At 40.1% G+C, this 25,351-nt stretch overlaps 1 protein-coding gene across 3 annotated transcripts in view; it reads left to right on the top strand.

The window, feature by feature from the left end:
- The window catches only part of DDX4 (DEAD-box helicase 4), a 34,771-nt gene that overhangs the window by 3,876 nt on the left and 5,544 nt on the right, over positions 1–25,351 (top strand). For 2 of the 3 annotated variants that reach the window (XM_035309967.1, XM_035309968.1), the window contains exons 3-15: positions 199–241; positions 4,685–4,755; positions 5,735–5,806; positions 7,428–7,514; positions 8,150–8,233; positions 10,008–10,055; positions 14,631–14,773; positions 15,806–15,958; positions 17,152–17,306; positions 20,196–20,325; positions 21,367–21,533; positions 23,759–23,904; positions 24,604–24,703. In XM_035309967.1, the coding sequence (XP_035165858.1) occupies positions 199–241; positions 4,685–4,755; positions 5,735–5,806; positions 7,428–7,514; positions 8,150–8,233; positions 10,008–10,055; positions 14,631–14,773; positions 15,806–15,958; positions 17,152–17,306; positions 20,196–20,325; positions 21,367–21,533; positions 23,759–23,904; positions 24,604–24,703 (1,399 nt within the window). The remainder of the gene's footprint in view (positions 1–198; positions 242–4,684; positions 4,756–5,734; positions 5,807–7,427; positions 7,515–8,149; positions 8,234–10,007; positions 10,056–14,630; positions 14,774–15,805; positions 15,959–17,151; positions 17,307–20,195; positions 20,326–21,366; positions 21,534–23,758; positions 23,905–24,603; positions 24,704–25,351) is intronic. The other variant, XM_035309969.1, reaches the window with a different exon arrangement.

Here is a 25,351-nt window from a genome sequence, read left to right on the forward strand (position 1 = left end):
ATGGCCCACCGTCCGGCTTCTCTGGCAGACCCGATGGCCCACCGTCCAGCTTCTCTGGCAGGCCAAATGGCCCACCGTCCGGCTTCTCTGGCAGACCAAATGGCCCACCATCCGGCTTCTCTGGCAGACCAAATGGCCCACCATCCGGCTTCTCTGGCAGACCAAATGGCCCACCATCTGGCTTCTCTGGCAGACCAAACAGCCCCTCATCTGGATTTGGTCAAAGCATAAGCTCATTTGGTATGTTAAGGACACTTAAGATTTTCCTGATACCTGTGGGAGCTATTGTGAACAGTTTAGGAGACTAAAGAAAACTGCAATTCTAACATACTGTGATATTTTGATGTATCCCCATGCAGTAAGCAGCATTAAATTGTGCAGATAATATAACAAGTAGGATTTCCTTTTGACCCTTGCTCCTTTTTTTTTACTGCAGTTGTGTGGAATACAGTGTATGACTTCTAATGAGTGAATAGTTGTCAGCTGGATAACCATTTTTGCAACTGCCTATGCTAAACATAAACACTATTAAAAATGAATAGATGCTATATGCAATATACTATATCCTGTCTTGACAGGACTCTAACAGTTATGTTGAATAAAAGGTCCATGAAGCTGTTGAGTGGAAACTTTTATCTTCATTTAAAAAAGAACACAAAACATTGATGTTTTGACAAGTTTTCATAAAACACTCTAGCTTTAATGAAGACTATGCCTTTATAAAGTTGAACAGAAGCTTTAGTTTAAATAAGCCGTGCTGAGGTTTTTGGATGTAGTTTGTCCCAGGCTTTACTTAATGTGCCTGTACAGTAGCCAGATCAGGAAACAAATTTAGATTATAACTGACAGAATGTGGGATAGGGCAGTCTGAATTCTCAGTGTGGTTTCTGTACTTAGGAATGATCTTTGCTGAAACTGCTTGGGGATATTTTAACTTAATCAAATGATGTCTGGGGTAAAAATTGCTCGTATTTAGTTGACACAACCGTGGAAGTATGACCTAAACTTTGAACAAGTTGTGTTTAGCACAAATTAGGTTAATATTGCTTAAGAGCAGTTAGAACAGGGCAGTACGTTTATTGTTGATTTATCATTCTCCTATTTCTTTGTATAAGTGAAGAAGCAGACTTACCTTTACCTAGTTCCATGTCCCCAGGATGTTGGGAAGTTAGGAAGGGCAGGAACCAGTTATTACTGGTGCTACTTGGACTCCAAATTTGAACAGTTAAAGGAAGTGAAGTATTGAGGGTAGGTGTTGTTTTCATCCTAGTACTGAAGAAATGGGTTATGAGAACTTCAGGTTACTAAATTCAGTAATGGTTTGATAAAGAACAAACAGGAAAGGCAGTGTTCGTGAAGAATGGTTGTGTGCTACATGTTAGGTGGAAGTGAATGTAGCTTCATGGGTTTTGTAGCTCTTTCTAACGAACTGTGAACTCTGCCTGTTAACTTTTCCATTGCATGTAACAAAATTAACTAGAAATTTTCTCATCTGTGTCTATTGTACTGAACTCATGGCACAGAACGCTTTTCTTGCTGAAGATCATGCTTCCACTATCATCATTAACCATTATTTCTTCACTGAGCTAGGCATGTTATTTTGAATCAGTGTAAGCACTTAGTTAGGCTGAAACAGGTTATTTCAATCTTCCTGGCTATTTCTAGTTGATAGGGAACTTGATGCATGCTTTCAAGCACAGGTTATATTACTGAGGTTGCTTACTTAAGCTAGATACAAGCAAACCTTATTTGCTGTTTAAATAAGCACTTTTAAAGAAATGAAGCTGTCCAGGAAGTCCGGAGGTGAGACACTTAGTTGATAAGATCATGCATCTGTTCTCAAGCTTGTTTACAGGTGTGTATTCATGTTAATTATTCTTTCCCTACAACATTACGGAAGAAACTGTCCTTTTTTTTTTTTCTTCCAGGCTTCCAGCTAATTTCTAAATAAAGCTCATGGGCTGCTGTATTGTCTGCAGTGCACTTCTGGGCTTTATACAGATTATTGTTAATAATACAGGTCACTTGTTTGACACGAAATGGCATGAGTAGAGCTAGTATATGCAGGTTAATGCAGGTTGCTAGTATATGCAGGTTAAACTTCTATTTTGGCTTTTTCGATCAGTATCTAGGGGTAGTACTTGTGTAAATTCTTGTAATGAGCGTAAGCTTAAAAGTATCAAATAACTGCAACTTAGTTTTTATAAAGTTCTGCTTTGACTTAAATCCCCGAATTGGTTCTTGTGTTCATGAAGAAGCTACACCGTTGTTTACAAGCTGGCTATTCTGAATTTTCAGTTCTGAATAAACTTTTTTCTATGCTCTTTCATATGGCTTACATTTTTACTTAAACTGCACAATGTTCTTTCTCTTAGTCTTTCAGATATTGATTGAATCAATTTAGTACATTTAGAGTGGTAAGTGATAGTGATCAACAGACTTTGGTATTTCCAGACTCTGTATATAACCAGTCACATCAATAATTAGTGTAGTAGGCAAATGGTAATTGTAGAAATAAAATCTTGCTGTAGTTTCTTGTAACCAGTCATAATAGGTTGGTTGGAAGGTAATGGTGCAATGTGGTCTTCTGTTGGTGAATGTGCTAAGCATATCATGACAGCAAGTTACTTGATTATCAGTTCTGTCTTCTTAGCTCTATAAACCTGTGTTTTTGTCTATCATATTTCTTAAGAGGCAGAAATTTTGGAGGACAGAATAGTTGAAGAAACAAAAAGTACAAAATGAAGTACATGTTTTACTGATTAAGTACTGATTTGTTGTCACAGAATGGTTGATACTGGAAGGGACCTCTGGAGATCATCTGGTCAGACTGCACTGCCAAGCAGGGTCACCTAGCACACATTGCACAGGATGGCATCCAGGCGGGGTTTTAATATCTCCAGAGAAGGAGACTCCACAACCTGTCTGGGCACATGATGTGCTTTCCAAAATTTTGAATTAACTGTGTATTTAAGGTGTGGACTATGTGTATTTAAGGTGTGGATATCTCAGTGGAAGAAGAGTGATGATATAAGAAAGGGTTAGGAATAAAAGTTAAGGGAAGAGTGCTCACATCTCTACAGGCAAATTAACTTGGTCAAGGGAGGGCAATTCATCATGTGATAAATACTAGAATACAGATTTAATGATTGGCTAAAAATTTTATTTCTTGCTGCATTGATGTTTAAATTTATACTGGTATTGCTATGAACTACCCACATAAATCTGCAAGTGAACATCAATTTTGAACATTCTTCAGGCCACAAAAGCAGCAGTTTAACACTTTGGAATTTTAGAAGCAAAGTCTCCTAACAGAGTAACTTGGTAAGGTACCAAACATAATGTTTGTTCTTTTTTTCCTTTATGACAAGCTCTTCTTGCATATAGGTGACCTCTTAATTAACTAATATGTTTGTACTGGGGAAAGCACAAGTGCTTAGTGCTTTTCAATGGTAGCTTTGATGATGTTAAGCTGTTTTAACTTGGCAGGAAAAGAGTGCTAGTGTTTTCTTAGTGTGCCATATACTCATAAATTTGTCTAAAAGCTTAAAGATTCATTGTCTTGATTTCAGGTGTCATATCTTCATAGTGGTTGCTGTGTAATCTGATCTTTGAGTTTGATATTGCAGAGTAGGGAACTTTGCTGCTACAGAATCATTTGGGTTGGAAGGCACCTCTGAAGGTGGGACAGTCCAAATGTGTGCATGGAGAAGGGTAAACTGTATAGCAAGGTGGTCGGGAGCTTGTCCAACAGAGTTTTGAATTTCTCTGAGGACAGAGTTTATACAGGCTGTCTGGGTGACTTGCCCAGTGTTTAACTAATGTGGAAATAAAATTATTTTCTTATGTTTAAATGGAGTTTCTTATATTTCAGTTGTTTAAATGGAGTTTCTTATATTTCAATTTGTGTCAATTTCCTATTATCTTTTTGGTGTATACCACTGAAAAGAACCTGACACTGTTGCCTTCACTGCTTCTTGTTAAGGTATAAGAGACCCCGAGACTTCTTACTTCCAGGTAGACCAGTCCCAGCTCTCAGTCTCCTTGTATGACACGTTACAGTCCCTCATCTTTGTGGTCCTTTGCTGGACAACAGTATGTTGATGGTTCTTTGGTAATGAGTAGCATAGAACCACGTGCAGCATTGTAGATGTGGTTTCATTAGAGGGCAGCCTCCCTCCACTAACGAGCAGCATTCTTCCTAATGCAGTCTGCAATGCTGTTGACCTCCTTTACTGCAAGGGCACATTGTTGGCTTATATTCAACTTGTTATCCACCAAGCTTGTTATCCACCAGGCTTTTCTCTGCAAAGATGCTGTCCAGCTGGCTGGCCAGTCCTATTCTGTACTGCTGCCTGGGATTATTCCTTCCCAGGTGCAGGATTTTGCATTTCTCTTTGTTGAACATAGATGTTCCTTCCTCCCACCGTCTCCAATGTGCTTGAGGTCCCTCTGAGTGAAGCACAGCCCTCTGTTATATCCAAGTTATGTGTCTGTAAACTTGCGGAGTGTGCATTCTATCCCATGACCCAGGTCATGAAAGAAGATAAAACTGTGCCCAGAAGTTCAGCCTCCTTTTAGTCTTCCTTACTGTCCAGTTATATAGGCTGAATTTCATTGCTTTGTATATGAAAATGTGACAGGAGACAGTGACAAAGGCTATCTTCTCTTACTGTCCTTTTCCAGGTGCTGGTGAAAGACCCAACAGAAGTCAGCACATGCAGCATGATTCTGGAGGACATTCTAGGAGCAGAGGTAGGATTGCATGGTTAAAATTTGTAGTTTTGGGGATGATTAAACTTTGCTTTTGGACAAAACATTTAGGTACCACCTTGCTGTGGTACCCAAGTAGATTATAAAAACTCGAACGTGTGTTAGTAGCAGTACTGTTCCTGAGTGATGCTATTCTATATGGAAAACAGTAGTTACATGTGCCCTAAGCTTTGTTTTTTTTTTCTTAGTCTTGTGAACAGGCATCTTGCTGCATCAGGTTTTTTTTTTTTTTTTTTTTTTTTTCCTTTGAAATAATTTTGGTGCATTCACTTGCCAATGTACTAAGACGACCTTGGTCTGGCTGTCAGCTAAATACTAATGTGTAATTTAGTAATTTTGTAATTTATCTCAACTCTGGAATAAATTTAGTTCATTTCTTCCATTAACATGTTACCGTATCCATTAAATGGTGAAGCAGATTACTGTAGTTTACCTGTAATTCCCAGACTGGTCTGTGAACACAGGCACATAACAGTGAAGGTGACTGGGAATGGATTTAACTTCCGTAAATCTTGCTTGACTGGCTTGGGGTGGGGATGAATTGAGGGGGCAGTGTACAGCAGTAAGTATTTCTAGTACTCTGGATCTATTAACAGCAGTACAGCTGATCAAGGGAAATGATTGTTGACATCTACTCAACACTTGACAGACTGTGCCTAGAATACTGTGTTTAGTTTTGGGCACACAGTAGAGAGAAAAAACATGTCAAGCTGGATCAGGTTCAGCAGAGGGCCAGCAGGGTGGGTAGGGGGCAGGAGCATTTGTCCTGCAAAGCTTAAGGACTTTCACTTGTTCTCTCCCTTGGGGAAAGGAAGGCTTCAGGTCGACCTTGTAGCAGTTTTTCCTCTCCCTATGAGATTACCAGGAACATGCATTCGGGCTCTTTACTGATGAACAGGAGAACTATGTTAACATTCAAAACTATCTTTGAATTTAAGTTAACTCTGTTTCCTAATTGTAGATACTGGTGAACGTCTGAACAGAGATCAGCCAGTGCCTAGACTTGGTAGCGGAAGGAGTTTTGGGAACAGAGGTAACTTTCCAGAGTGTCCCTGATTGTAGTGGCTATTTGTATTTGATACATTGTTTTTGATCTTCATCAATGTCGTTTTGTTGTGCCAGAGCCAAATGAGTGCTTGTGTCTTCAAGGCTAATACCAACCCCTGTTTCTGTGTGATGTGGGCAGCAGTATCACCCCTTAGCTTTGACTGCACAAAGTAAAATAACTCCACTCTATTTGTCTAAAGGCAGAGCCTTGTGTTAAAGGAAGTGCTTTATTTAGCTCTGCGTTTTGGTTCTGTTCTCCCTGGAGGGTGTTACTTTCTGATCCATACTTTGGGTTATGGTGTAATGCAAAAGACAGCTGAATATTAGAATTCACATATACCCCCAGGCAAAGGGAATATACCAGTGCTCTTCTGTGCGAGACCTGAAGGTCTTCTCTCTTTAGTATCCATAAAGTAGTATTAAATCCCCATCCTCTTCTTGCTTACAGTGGTGAATGCTGCTCTCATAAGTGATGCACACTGAAGAGATTAGTAATTGCCAGTTTGTAGTACTACCGCATATGCTCCCACTGGGTACTGTCAGAAGCACACTGGGTGGTGGAAGCTCACCTGCAGAACAGCTGTGCAGCACAGCATCTGCAGTCTGTGCAGACACTTAGAGTTACATCTACTCCTTCAGAAAGTTCTACGTGACATGATCTGTTGGATTGTTGCCTGTTGTGGTAGGGGAATGGTAAACTTGCTTGACTAAGCAATGCCTTGCCAGTGTTGTGGGATGATGCTTAGTGGTTCCGCTGTAGTTTCTTCAGCTGTTGCAAAATAATTCACAACCTGTATTTAAGGTCTGTGATACTCGTTATACTTAGCCTGTGTCTTGCTTGGAAGCCTTTAAGTTGCTTTTGGAAAAACACAAATGATGGGCTATATATGTACATGTGCACCAAGCATGGGTGAATGAGCTACAGATGCTGAGATAGAATTTCTAGCAGAAGATGGTCTTTGCTATTACAAGATAGAACAAATCTTCCATTGAAGAATAGTGATTAACGAGTAAATAGTGGTACCTGCAGCCTGCCTGAAACTTAGGCAACACCTACAATTGTTCCAGATGAAATGAGAAATAGATGGATTGTGTATGGCTGTTTCTTCCTCTTCTGCATTAGGAGGGTGAGTAGGAAAGGGTAAGAAATGAAAAAGCATAAAATTGTTGGTGCTGCCTGCCCAAGCAACTTAATAAGCAGTTTTGAGGCCTTAGTAGGCAGAAACTACAATACTACCTCACTATGGTACTGGTTATGAAAACTGAGAATGCAGAAATGGTATCAGTTTTCCTGTGGCTTAATCCGAGGGGTGAGCTCATCTGCATCAAAACCAAAAACATGCTTAACAGAAACCTAGTTTGCAAATGTGTTAAATCATATACTTGAAGATTTAATGTTGGATTTTATTCTAGCAAGAAGTAAGGGTGACAGTAGACTTCTCTTCATGTTTTTTGGCAAAAAAAAAAATACGTTTAGGCAAATGGCCTAGTTTTATTGTACTTAATGGAATTCATAAAACAAGGACTGTACAGATAAATAAAAGGCATTTGATTTGTACATGCAAAATTGGACAAACTAAAGTGTTGTGTGCTACAATTTACTACAGATTTTCAAGAAAGGGACATTGAAGAAGATCCTGGTGCACAAAAAGGAGGTTTTAGAGGAGTTCCTGGTGTCTTCGGGCAAGACAAGAGTAAGTTTTATATTGACTGATTTGTGTGGAAATGTACCTTTGGTCATTCTTTTTGATTTTCTGAGAACTCAAGTATAAAAGTTGTGAAATAGCTCTCTTCAACCATGTTATAAGATGTAGATACCTTGTTTGTAAGATGGTGTTGCTGGGAATAATACAGCATAGATGGGAGTTATAAAGAACCTTTTGAAACTGTTACACTGTAGCATTTATCAGGAGTATTATTGGGAAGTTTATCCTCAGAGCAGAAGCATAGGGGCCGGCACTGAGCCCTGCTCTCTGGGGACTGCGACAGGACTTGAGGGAACAGCATGGAGCTGGGACAGGGGAGGGTCAGGCTGGGTGGTAGGGAAAGGTTCTGCACCCAGAGGGTGGTCAGGCACTGGGACAGGCTCCCCAGGGCCCAGGTCATGGCACTGAGCTGCCAAAGTTCCAGAAGTGTTTGGACAATGCTCTCAGATACATGGTCAGATTTTTGGGTGGTCTTGTGTGCAGCCAGGACTTGGGCTCAGTGGTCCTTGTGGGTCCCTTCAAACTTGGGATATTCTGTGATTGTATAATACTAGCTTTAAGCATAGTACTTCATATGACTTAATGTTGGATGCTATATCCACTATACTGTATATTGCTTACAGGTATTAGAAATGAGCATAGAGACAGACCTCCGCAGAGCAGCTTTCTTGGACCTAGAGGAAGAGGAGCACTTGGAGGTCATTCAGGTAAAGACTGCTCAGTAGCATGGTGAACATTTTGGATTTTTTCATTGCTGATTTCTAGCAATGCAGTACCTTCAAAGCTTTGCTAAATGCTGTTAGCTTAATTTTTCTCCCAGTGTGAATTAAGAACCTATTGTAATGCTAGATGGCCTGCTTGCATGCCCAATCTAGACATGCTTGTAACTTAAATAAATTTCAGCAATTAGATTTTCAAAGCTGTTGTCTTCTGTATTTTTTGGTCCTCTTGCTGCTGTGCAAGTTAATGCACAAAGAAGCAGAAATTCTAAACAGAAAATCAAAAGCGAGCCTTTAAGAACTTCTTCAGCTTTGCTACTGTCACTCTAGATTTCTGCCCCCTCTCACCTCCAAGAGCAAGTTTTATATTTGTCCAGGCTGAGAATGTAAGTTCTGTCGCTCTCTGAGGCCACATCTTCCTGCTGACTTATTTTTTTCTCTGTCTATAAAAGCACTTTCCCTTATGATACTGTATTTTGCCACTGATGCCAGTTGCAGCCTGTGTGTTTTGCTACCTAGTAGTCCATCACTCACAAAATTCTTGTAATTCAAGCTACAAATACTGTTAAACTAATGTAATGGGTAGTGTGGATGATGGATACTCTGAATATAAGAACATTTTCCGTGATATTGGCAAAATTAGAATTTTTCACTGTAGAAAAGATGCAGTGATTAGTATGTGTTTTCAGATGTGCTTGTGAATTATCCTGAAAGCAGTTGAGTTGCCTCTGTGGCTTAATTCAAATTAGGTTTGTTCAGATTAAATTTAGTTCAGTTCATGATTTTTAGAAACTCAACTGTTTGGTTATTAACATGTCTCTGTAGTGGACACACTGCATCCTTAATTCAGGATGGTAATTCATTCCTTTTTCAGTATTACTGTGTAAAGTGTTAGTACTTAATGACTTAAAGAAATTGGCAGGTGGCAGTTTTTCTTGTCATGTGAAAAGTTTTGTTTGGTAGTTGCATGGGAAAGTGTCCATTGTATAGTAAGAGAACATTTCTGTATCTAATGAAAAGAACTCCGCTGATGTTAGGTGAGCTTGCACACCTAACAGTTGTGTTCTGTGGCTGGACAGCAGGAGTGCTGCTAGGTTGCTGTGCTTCCTCCTTCTGAAAGGGGGTAAGGTCATTACAATAGAGGTTGTAGAGGTAATGAAGATTGGGCTGTGCTGGCTTTCCTTAAATAGTTTTGTGCATTTTGTTACTAGATACTGTGTAAGCAAAGAAGATCTTGTGATGGAAAAATAAGTCTATTAAAAAGTGATTACATGCATTGAATGTTGCATCTTTGCTTGTCTTCCCTCTCACCACCTTCATGCAGCTGTGATCTCACAGAATAAGTAGCTTAAGTCCTGATGTGGAACAGCGTATTTCTGGTCCAAATAACAATTCTGGCTGTCTCTCAAGCTAGTATTTATGTCAAGGGTTGATAATTCTCTAAAATGCATGATCAGATTAATAAGAGGGCCTGATCCTATTCTTCTGTGCTTGTGGTGGTGCAGGGAGGAAGAATTTAATTGAAGTCAAAGGAGGTATTGCAGTATCACCATACTTCTTTGGTACCATTTGTAAAATTCAGTCTTGAAATATTTTTATGAATGGTTTGAGAAAAATACTTGAGTGGAGAACCTATTAACAGGTTAAGGACTGAAAAAGGATTCTGGGTATGCTGTTGTCAGAGCTCAACAGTAATACACTTTTATTCATCTCTGAAAACCTGCATTTCCTCACTCTAAGAATAAATGTCTTTGCTTTTCAGGTGATCGTGATCATGAAAACGACATGCATACCATAAGTGAATGCCAAGGTCAGAACCTTCATGGACTGGATGTTAAAAATGTGTGGCTATTGAAATAACAGGATAGTGTTTTCTGATTTAAATATTCCCTAACACTTGAGAAATTACCATGATGATGCTGAAGGTTGACTTTTCATACATGTAGAAGCCAGCTGTGTAGCACAAAACGCATCTGATTTTGTGGAGGAGTTGAATTTCTTAAGGTGCTGTAACCATAACCATGTGTGAATTTCTTGTTACTCGCAACATTTTATTATAGGGAAAAAAAAAGCTTCCCTCGGAGGTAACAATGTAAGATTTTAAAACTGACATTAGTTTCTTGCTAGAGAATTTTTTTTGCTCAAGATTGATCTGAAGTGATGGCCTTGTTTTGGCTGGGTTAGAGCTAATTTTCTTCCTAGTATCTGATGTGGTGCTGTGCTTTGGATTTAGGATGAGAATAATGCAAATAGGACAACAATGTTTTAGTTGTTGCAGAGCAGTGCTTGCACAAAGCCCGGGACGTTCCAGCTCCTCATGCTGCCCTGCCAGTGAGGTGGCTGGGGGTGCACCAGAAGCAGCGAGAGGACACAGCCAGGACAGCTGGCCCAGGCTGGCCAGGGGATGTCCAAGAACATAAGGTGTCATGCTTAGCAATAAAATAGGGTGGGGGTAATTGGCTGGCATTGTAAGGCTGCTGCAGCTCAGATGCTGCTGGGCATCAGTCAGCTGATAGTGAGCAATCGCACTGTGCATTACTGGTTTTGAATATTCTTTTATCGATATTATTACTTTGCTTTTCTGTCCTGTTAAACTCTCTTTATCAGCCTATAAGTTTCATTGTTTTTTTCTAGTTCTCTCTGTCATTGCTCTCGGATATGGGGGAGTGAGCAAATGGCTATGTTGTGCTGAGCTGCCTGCTGGGTTAAACCACAGCAGTCCTTTGGGCATCAGTGGTGGGGCTTCGTGGGTTGAGTTAATGAAAGATCTGACCAGATGTGGTAGTTTTGTCTTTCTGGGCAGCTGAAGTTCACCACAACTGCTGTCTCACTCCCCCTTCTCAGAAGAAGAGAGTGGGGAAAAGAAAGTATGCTGGAAGAAAGGCTCACAGATTGAGATAAGGATAATTGAGTTAAAGGGAAAAGAAAGGGGGCAAAAAACAAGCAAAGGCTGTGCAGCAGCACAGAGGGAAGAAAAAAAAATATTTCCTTCCCATCCATGTTTGGCTGTGTCCTGAGATTCAGGGCCTCAATATGCATGGCAGTTGTTTAGGAGGACAGATGTCTTCACGACAAGACCTCCCCCTCTTTCCCCATTCCCATCTTTTATTGCACAGTGTGCCATCACATGCTGTGGAACATCCCTTGGTCGGTTTAGGTCAGGTGCCCTGGCAATGTCCCATCCCCACCTCTTGCCCACCCCCAGCCTGCTGGCTCTGTGGGTTTGGAGGCAGTCCTGATGCTGTGCCAGCACGACTCAGCAACAGACACAGCACCGGTGTGATACCAGGGCTGTTCTAGCTACAGGTGCAGAGCACAGCACTGTACGGGCTGCTGTGGGGAAAGGGAACTCCATCCCTGCCAGACACAGTACACCGGAGTATGTTACAACAAACTTTTAAAAAACATTGATAGTTTAATTGTTGCTGGTCAACACGTTGATCATTTTGCTCTGAGTTGTTGTGTTTGTTCCCAAAGTTCTCGTGTAACATTTTATTTGCTGTCTAGGCTCCCTGTCATGCTGTTTATCACTTCTGGGAGCTGGTGTCATAGTTCACTGTACTATGTAACACAGGCTTATGATATGATAGAATTAGTGGTTGTGAGACTAATCTGGTGGTTCTACTCACCATCACTGTCATTCCTATACTTTGGGTACCAAACTATTAATTACACACTCTACCTTTTCTCCTCTGGGAGCCAATATATGGGGGAAATGAGGGGAGACACTTTCCCTGCTTCTTCCCTTTTCCTTTCTCTTTCATTTCCCATTTTTCTCCAGGCTAGTTACAATAGCTCTTGAGAAATCACTATCCTGGGGATGGTCAAATGAACGCGTTCCTATTGCCATGTTTCCTGAATGTGTTTCAGGTTGCTAAACTTTTAAGAACACCACTCAAATGTCTGCCCTGAGGCAGGATAGTTGAGTGGCAGGGAGTATGGGGGGATATGGGCAGGCACCTAGGATAGTGAGCACCTCCTCGTATTTTGGAACTTCACTCCTGAGCACGTGCAGAATCCTGAAAAACTGGTGAAACGTTTGAAAAAGGTATGCCATCACCCTGGCTCTTCTAAACAGACAGACCACTGCAACATGTGGGGGTCTGGCCTATGCCTACTGAGCCACACTCAGTGCTGATCTAACTCATGTGACAGGCCCTGCAGCTGTACCACAGAGCCAGCCTGTGCTGGTATCAGTTGCCTGTATATACAAGAAGAAACAATGGGTGAGAAAGCTTGTTGAAGAAGCTTCTGCTAAGAAGGGGAGGGAGGAAGAAGTGGGCAGGGCAGGTAACTGACTCCAAAGCAGCCTATCAAGGTTTTGGCAGGGATAGAGTTAATTTTCTTCCTAGAGGCTGATACGGTGCTATGTTCTGGATTTTTGATGGAAATAGTGGTGACAACACAGCAGTGTTTTTAATTGTTGCGTAATTGTGCTTGCACAGAGTCAAAGACTTTTCTACTTTGCTTTGCCAGCATGGAGGGTGGGGATGTGCTAGAAGCTGTGAGGTAACAGAGCCAGGACAGCTGACCCAGACAGACCAAAGGGATATCCCACGCCATATGGCATCATGATCAGCAATAAAATACAGGGGAAGGAAGAATAAGAGGGGGTAGGGGGGCGAAGGGAGGGAGGCATTTGGAATGATGGTGTCTGTTTTCCCAAGAAACCATTACACATGATGAGCCCAGTTTCTCTGGAAGTGGCTGAACGTGTCTGCCAATGGGAAGTAGCAGATGAATTCATTCGTTCCTTGTTTTCCTTTTCCTTTATCTAGTAGATTGTCCTTATCTCAAGCCATGGGAGTTCTTGTACTTTTCTGATACTCCCCCATTCCTCTTTGGGAGAATGGGCAGTTGTGTGGTGCTGAGCTGCCTGCTGGGGTCAGCACCAGTCCATCACGAGAACAAACAGGAGAAGTAGATCTCATAAATGTGATAGCAACCACCTGATCCCTATAGCTGAGAGAGCTGTGAGATATGTGAAAAGTTCTCAGCTGTTATACAGGCAAGCACATTGTCACCTGGCTGCTCTGATGCAGGGCCAGTAGCATGGAATGAGAGGGCAGGGAAGCCAAGCAGCTGGGATCCTTCTCTATGAAGGGGGCATTGACAAGTGACTGGAGAACAGGCACAAGCCCTCAGCCTCTAAAGGGGACTTCTGTCAGGTGTGAAGGAAGTACCTTCCAGGCAGATTTTATATGTCACCCAGGCAAGTAGACCAGCAGGGAGAGAGCTATCCAGTACCTGAGGGAACTAGCAATGCTGGAGGTGATTTATGGTGACCTGAACAAATACCAGTTACTCAAAGATCAAGACAAAGCCAGGTGCACATCACCCATGTGGCGGAAGTTTGTATGGAGCGCACCGTTGTTGTATGCCAACTCATTGACAGTAATGATCTGGAATGACAGAGAGGGACAAATCTGTGATGAATTGGCTGGTAACTCCAGCAATATGGAGAAAGTCTCTCTTCCTCCCTATGGGCCTTTGTCTCAGCAGGTGCAGCAACGCTATGAGAATTCCTTTCTCTCCACTTGTATGAACCGATCTCAGCTATTAGGAGCAGACATTCACCTGCTCAAGAGAGGATGTAGTGGGTACGCTCACCACGTGCCACTCTGTGTGTGGTATTACCTGCATGATCATGGAGAGGACATGAGGAGATGGGATAGAAAATACACCTCAGCACTAGAGGCATAGGTGTGGGAGTTGCAAGGAAAAAGAATTGTAAAAGGATTCTTCAGGAAAATACCTGCTCCAGTTGGCAGTTCCCCACAGTAGAAGGGCTCTTTTTAATTTTGATCTTAATAAAGGGGCTTCTGGTTTGTATTTAAAAGTGAGTAATGAACAACATGACCAAGACTAGAGGGACCCTGCTTCCTGTGAATAGTGTTCTATTGGTAACCTTTAGTGAACATCAAATAATTTTTACATCTGTGTTTATTAGCTTGAAAAGTACCTTCCAGAATACTGAAGTGTAAACGTACTGCCATGACAAATGAATTATATCCTTGCTTATGAACAATCATGCTGTTATCAGTTGGGGACAATTTATAGCGTAATGAGTTTTTGTTGTAGAACTGTAGAACCTAATTTTCTGAGTCGCTTTTAAGGTAAGATCATTGAGCAAATGTGAGATGAGTGCTTTATAAAAACGCTTTACAAAAGTCTGACTTTATATGCAAGTAAATTTTAGGTCTAGTAGTATAAAACTAAATTTCAATAGAATTAATATATGAAATTTCTTTCTTACCTAGAAAATGGAAGAAAGAGCAAATGATGTACCACTGAACTTCCTTTCAATAGCTCCATACTTAAAATAGTCTATATTTAAATTTTCCTTGTATTACTGTTCATGAACTTGTGTTCTTGTATTCTTAAGGTCCAAAGGTGACTTACATTCCCCCTCCTCCACCTGATGATGAGCAAACCATCTTTGCACGTTATCAAACAGGAATTAATTTTGACAAGTATGATGAAAACATTGTCGAAGTGTCAGGACTTGAACCTCCAGCACCATTAATGGTTAGTGAACTCTTAGTCTTGGGGATTGTGTTACATGATTCTGCAAGGATGCATCTTGAGTGTAGCATTCAGTCCTAATGAAAAGACAGATTTTGAATTTTGGAAACAATACGATGGTGGAAGGTGATGCTACCTTCCTGGAAGATACGAATTTGAGTTCAAAATTATATTGACAAATGACAGAAATGGCTTAGAAAAAGTAACGCCGAATGAACAGGTAGTATGTATATTCCTCAAGTTACAGAAAACATCAGTTTACAGCTTGAAAGAAAGAGATCTTGGGCAGCAATTTCTAGGAAGGTTGGTAGTCATCTTGTTGAAGTCAGTTACTGGGGAATCTTTAAGATTGTGAATGAACACTTGTTGGAATACTTTTCATTTGGACAAAGGTGGTTTTGAACATTTGTAGCCCTGTTTTCTCTTATCTGCAGTTTATTCTTTAAAAGCTCTCTGTAACTTTGCTTCCACTTAAAAAAAAAAAAAAGAACAAAGGAAGGCAGACTCATTTTGAGGAAGAAGGATGAGGAAGAAGGGCAGAGGGAGGGATGGTAGTAACATCTGGAGTTGATCCCCTTCCCGCTCCTGCAAAGATTCTCTCACTGAAGTTAAAATTGTTGTCACGTATGATGCTTTTTGCTCCTGGATAGTGATGTTGATTTGACTCCCCATAACAGTTTTAGCATAGAGACTGAGTATATCCACTTCATGTAACAAAACAGTTCTAGTTCATTTTCACAGTGTGTCATGGTGCAAATGTGTTTGAATCCAGATGTAATATATAGCTTCTGTGCAGTTCTCCAAATCCTTCACTGACATACAAATAACAGTACTTTGAAGGGCATCAGTGGGTTGAAGAAAACCTTGGGTCTTCTACTTGTGAGAATCTTGACAATCTAGATGACTGGTGAAACCCCTTCCTCATAATTTAATGCATATTTAGTGTTCAGATGTCTGTATCATATAAACATCTCACTTTTTAAACTCTAACTTATGTAGTTGTGTAATGTAAAATGCATTTTTTTCTTTCTACAGTCTTTTGAAGAAGCTAGCCTCTGTCACACTTTAAACAAGAACATTGCTAAAGCTGGATATTCTAAGCTTACACCAGTGCAGAAATACAGCATTCCTATTATACTGGCAGGGCGGGATTTAATGGCATGTGCCCAGACAGGATCAGGAAAAACTGTAAGCATTTTGTACAACATTTATTTATACTGGAAATGTGACTTTGAAATTTTAGGTAAATGCCTGTTTTCTCAATAACCATTCTTTTCTTGGAAAACATCTAATGTATTTTTTTTGTGTTGAATGACTTACTTTGCACAGAGATGGCAAATGTGCTGTTCTTTACAGACACAAAGGGTGGGTGGATATTCACATTCTCAGGCTTATTATCTTTCTAAATACATCAGTGAACTAATTACTAGGTACAGCAGGCCAGTCTCCAGGCCTACAGATATAGAATTAGACATATAGGCCATCATGGAAAATGTTTATTAGAAAAAACGCAGTAGTCAAAAGTTCTTGTTTTGTACACTCATGCCAAATTTTAAGTGTGTCCTGGTGTGTTGTCTTTGGTTTTACCAGTTCTAATCAGCACCATACTTAGTTTTAGATGATTTGATATTAATAATGGAACAGTGACTAGAGTTAAGATGGTGACAGTCGTCTCAACTTTTTAAACTAATATACTCAAATCTTACCACTGACAGCTCCATATGAGAATATTTGGCTATTAAGTATAACTTTATTGAAGTTAAGTATAATGTAGAACTCCAGCTGTGTTACGTAGCTTATTAGTGACTGTTTTGAGAAACCTCTTGTGTTTATGGCAAGGAGAAGGTATAGTGTCCAAGTCTTATGCTACAAATATTCTGAACACTTCTGGGACAACTGTTTTGTTTTGGGGGATACTTAGTCTTACTGGGAATTAAGAGTGCTGATGCAGATGTCACAAACTGATCTGCTATTGTACGAGTCTAGAGATCAGTGATACATTGTTACCTTACAAATCTGTTAATGATAATGTAAAGCTTCTAAGTGCATATTCTAGAAGGGCATTTGATGCTGGGGTAATGAATTACTAGTGTGCATCAGGAGGATGTGTAGAACTGCCTGAAGAACTCAGAAGTAAGGTAGTGCATGATCGTGTTCCTGCATTATTAGACTCTGGAGGTTCAGAGGTGCTTTTCTACTTCATAAACAGAGAGAAATAAGTTTTAACGTTCTGTGGTGTGTTCAGGTCAGTCATTTTGCAGTCTGTTTTGCTTGTAGTTGATAGTGTGCTGTAGCACTCCGGTTTTTTAAGATTGATACGCAGCATTTAGTGTAACTGATAATTGCTTTAAGACTAAACATACATTAATGCTTTTTTTTAGGCAGCTTTTCTTCTACCAATTGTGGCCCAGATGATGAGAGATGGTATAACTGCCAGTAGCTTTAAAAAGCAGCAAGAGCCAGAATGTATTATTGTTGCCCCAACTAGAGAACTGATAAATCAGATCTTCCTAGAAGCAAGGAAATTTGTCTATGGGTAAGCTTGTGCACTGCTGCCTAGTATTGCTTGTTACTTTCTTTGTTTTTTCACAAGCTTTCAAATTTTTTTTTCTATGCCAATCAAATTGAATAATTACGGACACTTGCACTTAGGTGGTTAGCAGGCTTATTACCATGTGGTTAGAAATTTAAACTTTTCATCTTCATGTTGGCAGGGGTGGGGAGGCTTACTTCAGCTTGTAGAGGAGTACTAAAACTGCCACACCATCTTTAGTGATAAGATAATTGAAGTTACTTAAAGAACTTAAATTTAGCTTGCTTTATTGCTTACTTGCTGTTATTTTCATCTTGATAAACGGTTAACGTGGTAGGGGTTTTAGTTAACCTTCAGCGATGGTTTGTAGTACCTGTATATTTTCCAGTGTTTCTGGTCTTGAACAGAGATATTTCACAGTTAGGGGAAGCTTTTCAGTTCTGCTTCTTCAAAACAAAAGGTTTTAACTTGTCATTGAGCCCTTGGATGTTGCATGATAGATGAGAGTATGTTTATACTAGATTGCTGGTGATTTTTCTGTTAAGTGGTAGGTTCACCAGTGAATGGAGGAAATAATTATCTGTAATGACTTCTTATTGTTAGAAGGTGGAATGGAGAACATTGCTTTCAGTGCAAAGTCTGGTGGACTTGCCCTTGGTTGTTCAAGCAAACTTGGGCTTGGTGACTTTTTTTTGTTCTTGGAGGTAGTACGTAGCTATTCACTCAGCATAGTATTAAGAATAGCTTCTTAATACCTAAAACTGTTTTTTACTCATGTAGCTAGTTGAACTAATTAATGATCTTTTAAACTATGTACAGATTACTTCACAAGAAATTTCTTTTTAAATTCAGAAAGCTGCTGCTGCAGCTGCCTGGCAGTAAAAGCAAGATATAATGTAAGACAGTTAAACAATATCAGGTTGTGAACCTGTTGCCTTTGCAATATTGTGTGTATATTGCTCAGTTCAGATTTGTGGTTTTCTTAAGCTCTTTGCTTTAGCTCACAAACAGGAATATAAAACACCACCAACTGGTAACAGAAATGTTACCAGTCCAACCAACTTATATTTATGATCAAAGTTTTCTGAAAAATTCCAGATAAATAGTAAAAATGTACCAGTTGTGATTCAGCCTTGTTATGTATGAAGCTGAATAGTATCTTCAAGAACAGACATCTAGAATTTGAACATGGAAATGCTCATTGTGTGAACGTAGAAGCTTATCGTGGCTGAATAAGGTAGTTTGTGGTTATAGGGGTGTTCTTTCTACAGAAGAAAATCTGATGTAGTTTTACTTTGCTGATCTAGCCAAAAACCTTACTGGTAGAGTGCTAAATGATCCAGTGATGGAAGGTGCTTGCAGTCTTGTGCTTGAGTGGTGTGCTGCTTTCTCCATGTGACAAGTTGCTTTACAAAGATGTGTGGTGGTTTTACTTGGGTGGGTGGCCGAGCTCCACCACAACTGTTCTCTCTCCTCCTCCCTCCTCAAAGAGGAATGGGGAAAAAATATGATGAAAAGGGCTCAAGGGTTGAGATAAGGACAGGGAGATCGTGCAGTAATTATTGTGACGGGCAAAACAGACTCAGGGAGATAGTAAGATTTATTGCTTATTACTAGCAAGCTAGAGAAGTGAGAAACAAAGGAAAGAAACCAAAAGCACCTTCCCCCCATCCACCCTCTTCCACCTCCTTCCCCCGAGTGGTGCAGGGGAATGGGGGTTATGGTCAGTCTATAGCGCTTCTTCTCTGCTGCTCCTTCTTGGTCACTCTCGTCCCCTGTGCTGTGGGGTCCCTCCCACGGGATGCAGTCCTCGCTGAACTGATTCAGCATGGGCTTCCCACAGGCAGCAGCTCTTCAAGAACTGCTCCAGATACAGTTTGCTCCCAGGAGCAAACTGCTCCAACCTGGGTCCCCCACGGGCAGCAGCTCCTGCCAGGTCACCTGCTCCTGCGTGGTCTCCTCTCCATGGCCTACAGGTCTGGCCTGGAATCTGCTCCGGCAGGGGTCTTCCACAGGCCACAGCCTCCATCGGTGCAGGTCCACCTGCTCCACCGTGGTCTCCTCCACGGGCTGCAGCGTGGAACCCTGCTCCACCATGGTACCCCACACGCTGCAGGGGGACAGCCTGCTTCACCATGGTCCTCACCACAGGCCTCAGGGGACTTCTGCTCCGGCGCCTGGAGCACCTCTCCCCCTCCTTCTTCACTGACCCTGGTGCCTGCAAGGCAGTTTCTCACCCCTCTCACTTTCCCAGCTGCTGTGTGGCGCGGTGTTTTTTTCCCTGTCTTAAAAATGCTCTCACAGAGGTGCAAAACAACATCACTTATTTGCTCGGCTCTGGTCAGCAGTGGGGCCCCTACCTAACATGGGGCAGCTTCTAGATCCTTCTCACAGAAGCCACCCCTATGGCCCCCTGCTACCAAAACCTTGCCACGTAAACCCACTACACTTGGTATATGTACTGCACTGCTCTTTTGAGATGTGGGAAACTTCTCAACCCCTAATGGCATATTTTTTTGATCCTCTTCTTTTCCTGCTAAGCCTTCAGTATGAAAGGGAACAACCTCTAACACATTTCAGTTCTTACTGCAGTGCTCTATCTCAGTTGAAGAATGAGGGAAGAATGCAGGTGAGATGCGATGTTCATTCCAAGAAAGCCACCTGTGCATCCTCTGAAATGGTGGTATGATTGGGAACCTTGAGCTTGAGTGAGTGAATTTTTGGTCTTGGGTCCTGCTTTTTTTTTGGTAATAGGTTGTGCTGTATGGAAAAGGAATTAAACAAGTCAGGTTAAGTTGGTTTGTGGTAAATCTGCCTATTTTTATATATTTTTCTGTAATAACACAATTTATCTACATGGCAAATTACTCACACTTCTTTTCTGTATGATAGAACTTGTATAAGGCCTGTTGTGATCTATGGAGGCACACAAACAGGCCATTCAATTCGTCAGGTAATGCAAGGCTGCAATATATTATGTGCCACTCCAGGAAGGCTTCTAGACATAATTGGAAAAGAAAAGGTAAGGTTGTGGAACTTAGCCTGAATTCCCTTAAGCACTCTTAGTTCTGTGTATATTGGTGTTCGTTATTCAAATTTGCTAGAAGCAAATACAGAGCCATGAACACCAGACAGTATGCCGTCTCTGTACAGGCATTTAATCCAAGTGACGTTTTCTTGGAATAACTGAATACCATGAGGATTTTGAAACTGTACTGTGAGCCCAGATCTCTTTACACCATTTCAGAGTGTGCTGGTAAATACCAGTCTAGATCAAATTGGCTGCAGTATTCAACTACATTTTATAGTTAAATAAATTGAATGTGTTGTCTTAGTTTTCATGTAAGATTCCGTAGCAGATTTTCTTTTCATGTCCTGCTTGTTTTCATCTGCAATAGCTTTTATCTGCTGGTAGAACTGTGCTAATGTTAATTCTTCAAACTTTTTCATACTGATTTTGTTGAAAATACAATAAATTCAGGTGTAATGTATTTGAATTTTTATTCCTCAAGCCATTATAAATTCAAACTGAAATTCCTTTATAGTGGTATCTCAGTGATGTTGCACTGGACAAATAATTTGGAAAAAAAACTTGGTAATACAGTAGAGAGAGATTGGCTTTCTGTGACTCTCAGGCTTCCAGTTACAATGGGTCTTCATCAGCAAAGGAAAGTTGTAATGTCCTTTAGATGTCTTCTGATGTTTACTTCTTACAGAACAAGGAGTTTTCTGAGAATCTGTGAGGGAGACAACACATGAACACAAAAATAAATGTGCTGAACAATAGTTGATCTACATTGGGCTCCATCTTGATTTGCATTGTTGAACCAACCTCTGAAACATTTTGGTGTGTGCATATGGCTAGAATTAGTGCAGATTAACAAGTTAGGAGTTCAGATTGAGATACAAATAAAATGCATGATAAGGACAGATTTTGTTTGTCAATAATGAAATTCTACTAGAAAGAAAATAAGAGTAAAAGATGTATTTTGGCAGTTAAGACAATCTTTTAAGTGTGTACTGTCAGTGAATCAATGCAATTTTTATTTTCACTGAAATACAGATTGGTTTGTGTGAGTTGAAATACTTGGTGCTAGATGAAGCAGACCGCATGCTTGATATGGGCTTTGGCTTAGATATGAAGAAGCTGATTTCTTACCCGGACATGCCATCAAAAGAAAAACGCCAAACACTGATGTTCAGTGCCACTTTCCCTGAAGAAGTTCAGAGGTGAGCTAAATAAAAATGGAAATAAAGCTGAAGGTGTACTTTTGTAGAGCTGAATGTCAGAAGAGTTAAGTATATTAATAATTTTTAAAACTTACAAATTTGCTAGAGTGAACTAAAAAGATATACTGTTAACATTTCTTGCTGAAGTCTTGTCTTTTTTTTCTAAATAATAGATCTAACCTGTATAGATGAAAGATAAATTGCTTAATTTGGCTGGGGACTCTCAGGGAAGCTGTGAAATTTGTCTGAAAGCTCTTGAATTCTACTACTTCCACAGCATTGCTCATGCTGCCCCTATTTGTTTCCTGCCCTTATGCTCTATATTTTTGTGCAAGCACAAAAGCAGTGATTCTGCTGTGTTCAACAAGCAGCACCTGATTTAAAGAACAAAGTCAAAATTTATTCTTAGTGACAAAGTATTCTTTATTGACAGCGCTGGATGCACGGGGGATCCTTCCACCTAATGTGCATACCCCAAGTGACAAACTATTTCATATTTATACAGCAGAACAACGAATATTCAATTAATGCCTATACATATTCGTTACCTAAACCTGCCTACTCACGCTTCTTATGCTAATTAGCTTATCAGTCCTTTGCACTTGCGCAGATTCTCCCAAGAATTGTGGGCACGGGTCTTAAGGACGTGGGCAGTGGTCTTTGGGAGGAAGGCTGTATGTCTTCCTCATAGTATACTTTTCACCCTTTATCTAGAATGTAGTGATTTTGCAAGTTTGCAATGTCCTTATCAGTCTGAGCTAATTTGTGTCCTTGTTGTCCATCTGTTTCCTGCCCAAGACGGGATGTCTGGCAAGTTTTTGTTACTTAGTTTTCACCTATTCTTCACCTCTTGGCTCCTGATAGTATATCTTACAGACTCAGACTACTTCTTTGACTAACAGATAATATTGAGTAACTAATCTATTCTATTCTTAATACCTAGATAATGATTCATCCTACTGCCTAGCTAGCTAATCATCCTTTTATATTTACTAATTGCTTGCTTGTTTCACACTGGTACTTTATTTTTGCATTCAGGGTGAAGTTTAAACAAACAGCTCAATGATTGCTCAACTCATCAGCCTTTCTGACATACCATTCTTTAAATGCATGAGTGCTCCTTGGTTTTGGTAATTCTGAAACTTCACTAATGTGTTCTAGATGTATGTTAAAGCTCTATCATTCACTACCCTTAAGGTTCCGATTCCCAGACGGTAATGGTGTTGCTGAGCCTGGCAAACCATGGGAGGAATACTTGGTCTCTGGATCTCTAGGTTATCTTTATAAGTTTGTTTTGGCTAATGGTCTTGCTACATGTTTCTGCTGCATAGTGATGGATGAGTTGAGAATACTGCAATTAACAACCTCAGAAAACAGAGTCTTTAACTGTTAAAGACCTACACTGACTGCTTCTTGTGTAAAACAAAACACTACCTTGCTGCTGTCAATCTTGCGGGATTTGCAAATGCTGGTAAAAGACTTCAGAAACTTGAGTGCTTATATCACAGTTTGGAAATCTGATAATATTCTTGTCACCTCTTGAATTGGAATGCCTAAAAGTGATCTTGTCAGTTTAGAGAGTGAAAAGCTCCTTTTCTGGAATTGATTTTTTTCCATGGATTTACTGCCTGTCTGATGCTGGAGTCAGAAAACCTATTTTTTTCTTTATTCCACTGTCAAAGCAACTTTGAAAAGTATAGGTAGGACATGGTACTCTCTTTAGCCCTGTTAATTTTATACTCTCCTGCATTTCCAATCAGTCTTTTTAGTGAGTGTAGTCAGATTTAGTCTAAACACACCTTTTAATTTTATTCCTGAACTTGGGTCATTAAGATTCTTTCTAGGTAGAGGAGTTGAGAGCCATGTTTTTCCTAGTTTTGTTCAACAGTCATAAAGGTTGGTGCTGTCTCTTGAAGGTCAGTTTCAAATTCTGAAGTTCCAGACAGTGATGAAATAATGTCCCAAGAACGGTTCTGAGAGCATGTGTGTCAATAAACCATTTTACTTCAATATATATGTGGATTTTTTCTTTGCACAGCTGTTCAGAAAACAATACAGACGTTTTTTAGCTTTTTTAAGAATTGCATATATGGTCTTATAATCTCTGCCATCTGAGGAATGGTATAAGTAATTGTGATGCTTACAACACATGAAGTCTCTTGATCTTAAAGCAAAAATAAGCTACATAATAGACTTGAAATTGCTCAATTTTCTTTCTTTTCAAGGCTGGCTGGTGAATTTTTGAAAACTGACTATTTATTTGTTGTTGTTGGACATGTGGGTGGAGCCTGCAGTGATGTTCAGCAAAGTATTCTTCTGGTTCCCCAGTATTCCAAGAGGGATAAGCTGATAGAAATTCTACATACGACAGGTAGTTTTCCTTATTACTAACTGTCTTCCAGGGAATACAATCACTTCTAAGCTTGTGCTTTTAAACAGGTCGTGGTTTAATTTACAAGATTATTGACTGAAGCTTTTTCAATAGTTTCTCATGGAGTTACAGGTTTTAGACTTGTTAGTGTTATCAGTATTTGTCAGTCTCACCTCTAAGTAGTGGCAGAGAAGCTTCCCAGATGGTTAGTTTCTTTGCGTGGACATTTAGTAACTGCTTTAGAACCTGGTGGTATTATGTCCGGAGTGTGGGCTTACTAAATGAAAGTGAACCTCTGGGCATCTACTTTGTCCATGACTGGGATGTTTACAGTAATGATTAGAATGTATCATATGTTTTAATGGTCAAAACTGGAAGGGAGTTTGGTGCTCCCTTTGGTGTACGTTAGTGGTGTTCAGTATTGATAATGGTGTGTCGTGTCAATCCACATGCTACAGAAAGAGACTTCACACTGCGACTTAGCACAGAGCAAAATCTGTATTTCATCTCTCTACTTAGGAGAAACATAATGCAGTAGTCTTCATCTGAGTTTGTGCTCATCAAGAAATTATAGCTATTAGCTAAAGACTTGATTCAAAGCCATTTCTAACACTAGATGTTAGCAGTAACTGAAGCTGTGAATAGTGAAACTGCATCAGGTTTCACACTTAAGTAGATCTGAACTCTTGTTCAATGTAGGTCGTGAGCGAACCATGGTGTTTGTGGAGACAAAGAAAAAAGCAGACTACATTGCAGCCTTTCTTTGTCAAGAAAACATACCAGCCACTAGCATCCATGGGTAAGTATTAAGTGAAAGTTGGTTAAGTATTTTTGCAGTGAAAGTTGGTAGTACTCTTAGAAGTTTTTTCTTGAACTTTCGTGTTTGTGACTTAGCTTTTATTGATTCAGATTGCCTGGTAATCCTCAGCACCTGTACCCTGTTGAAAATGTAGTGTTTCTGAAGGCCAGTTCTCACTGCACATGCTCAGTATATATCTTCATGGTTTACCATGCTTCAAATGCTCTAGAAGAGCTGGAAATAAAATAAATGCCATATCATATACATTATCATTCTCCTTTACTCTGTAAGCATTTATGGGTGTGCAAATCCTAATGTTGTAGTAGTTAATAGCATTTTTACAAAGAAAACATGACAGTTCTACTCTGTAATACTTAGCACTGTCTAATGTTGTAGGTGCAGGATCAATCTCTGTGATTGAGCACACTTCAAATACTCTGTAAGAGCTGAAGAATCTTACACCTGCTGATAAACAATAGAATTAGGATATAATAAATTGGGTAGAATCAAAAGTTGTTTATATGTAGGTTGTCATAATTTGCATGACCAAAAAAAATCTTTTGATGTTAGTGGCAAGATGATGTTCATGAACTGAAGTGGCAGTTGTGGATCTACCAGTCTGTCTTAGAGGTTTCCTAAAGTCTGAAG

Source organism: Oxyura jamaicensis, chromosome Z (assembly GCF_011077185.1).
Source record: "Oxyura jamaicensis isolate SHBP4307 breed ruddy duck chromosome Z, BPBGC_Ojam_1.0, whole genome shotgun sequence".
Lineage (NCBI taxonomy): Eukaryota > Metazoa > Chordata > Aves > Anseriformes > Anatidae > Oxyura > Oxyura jamaicensis.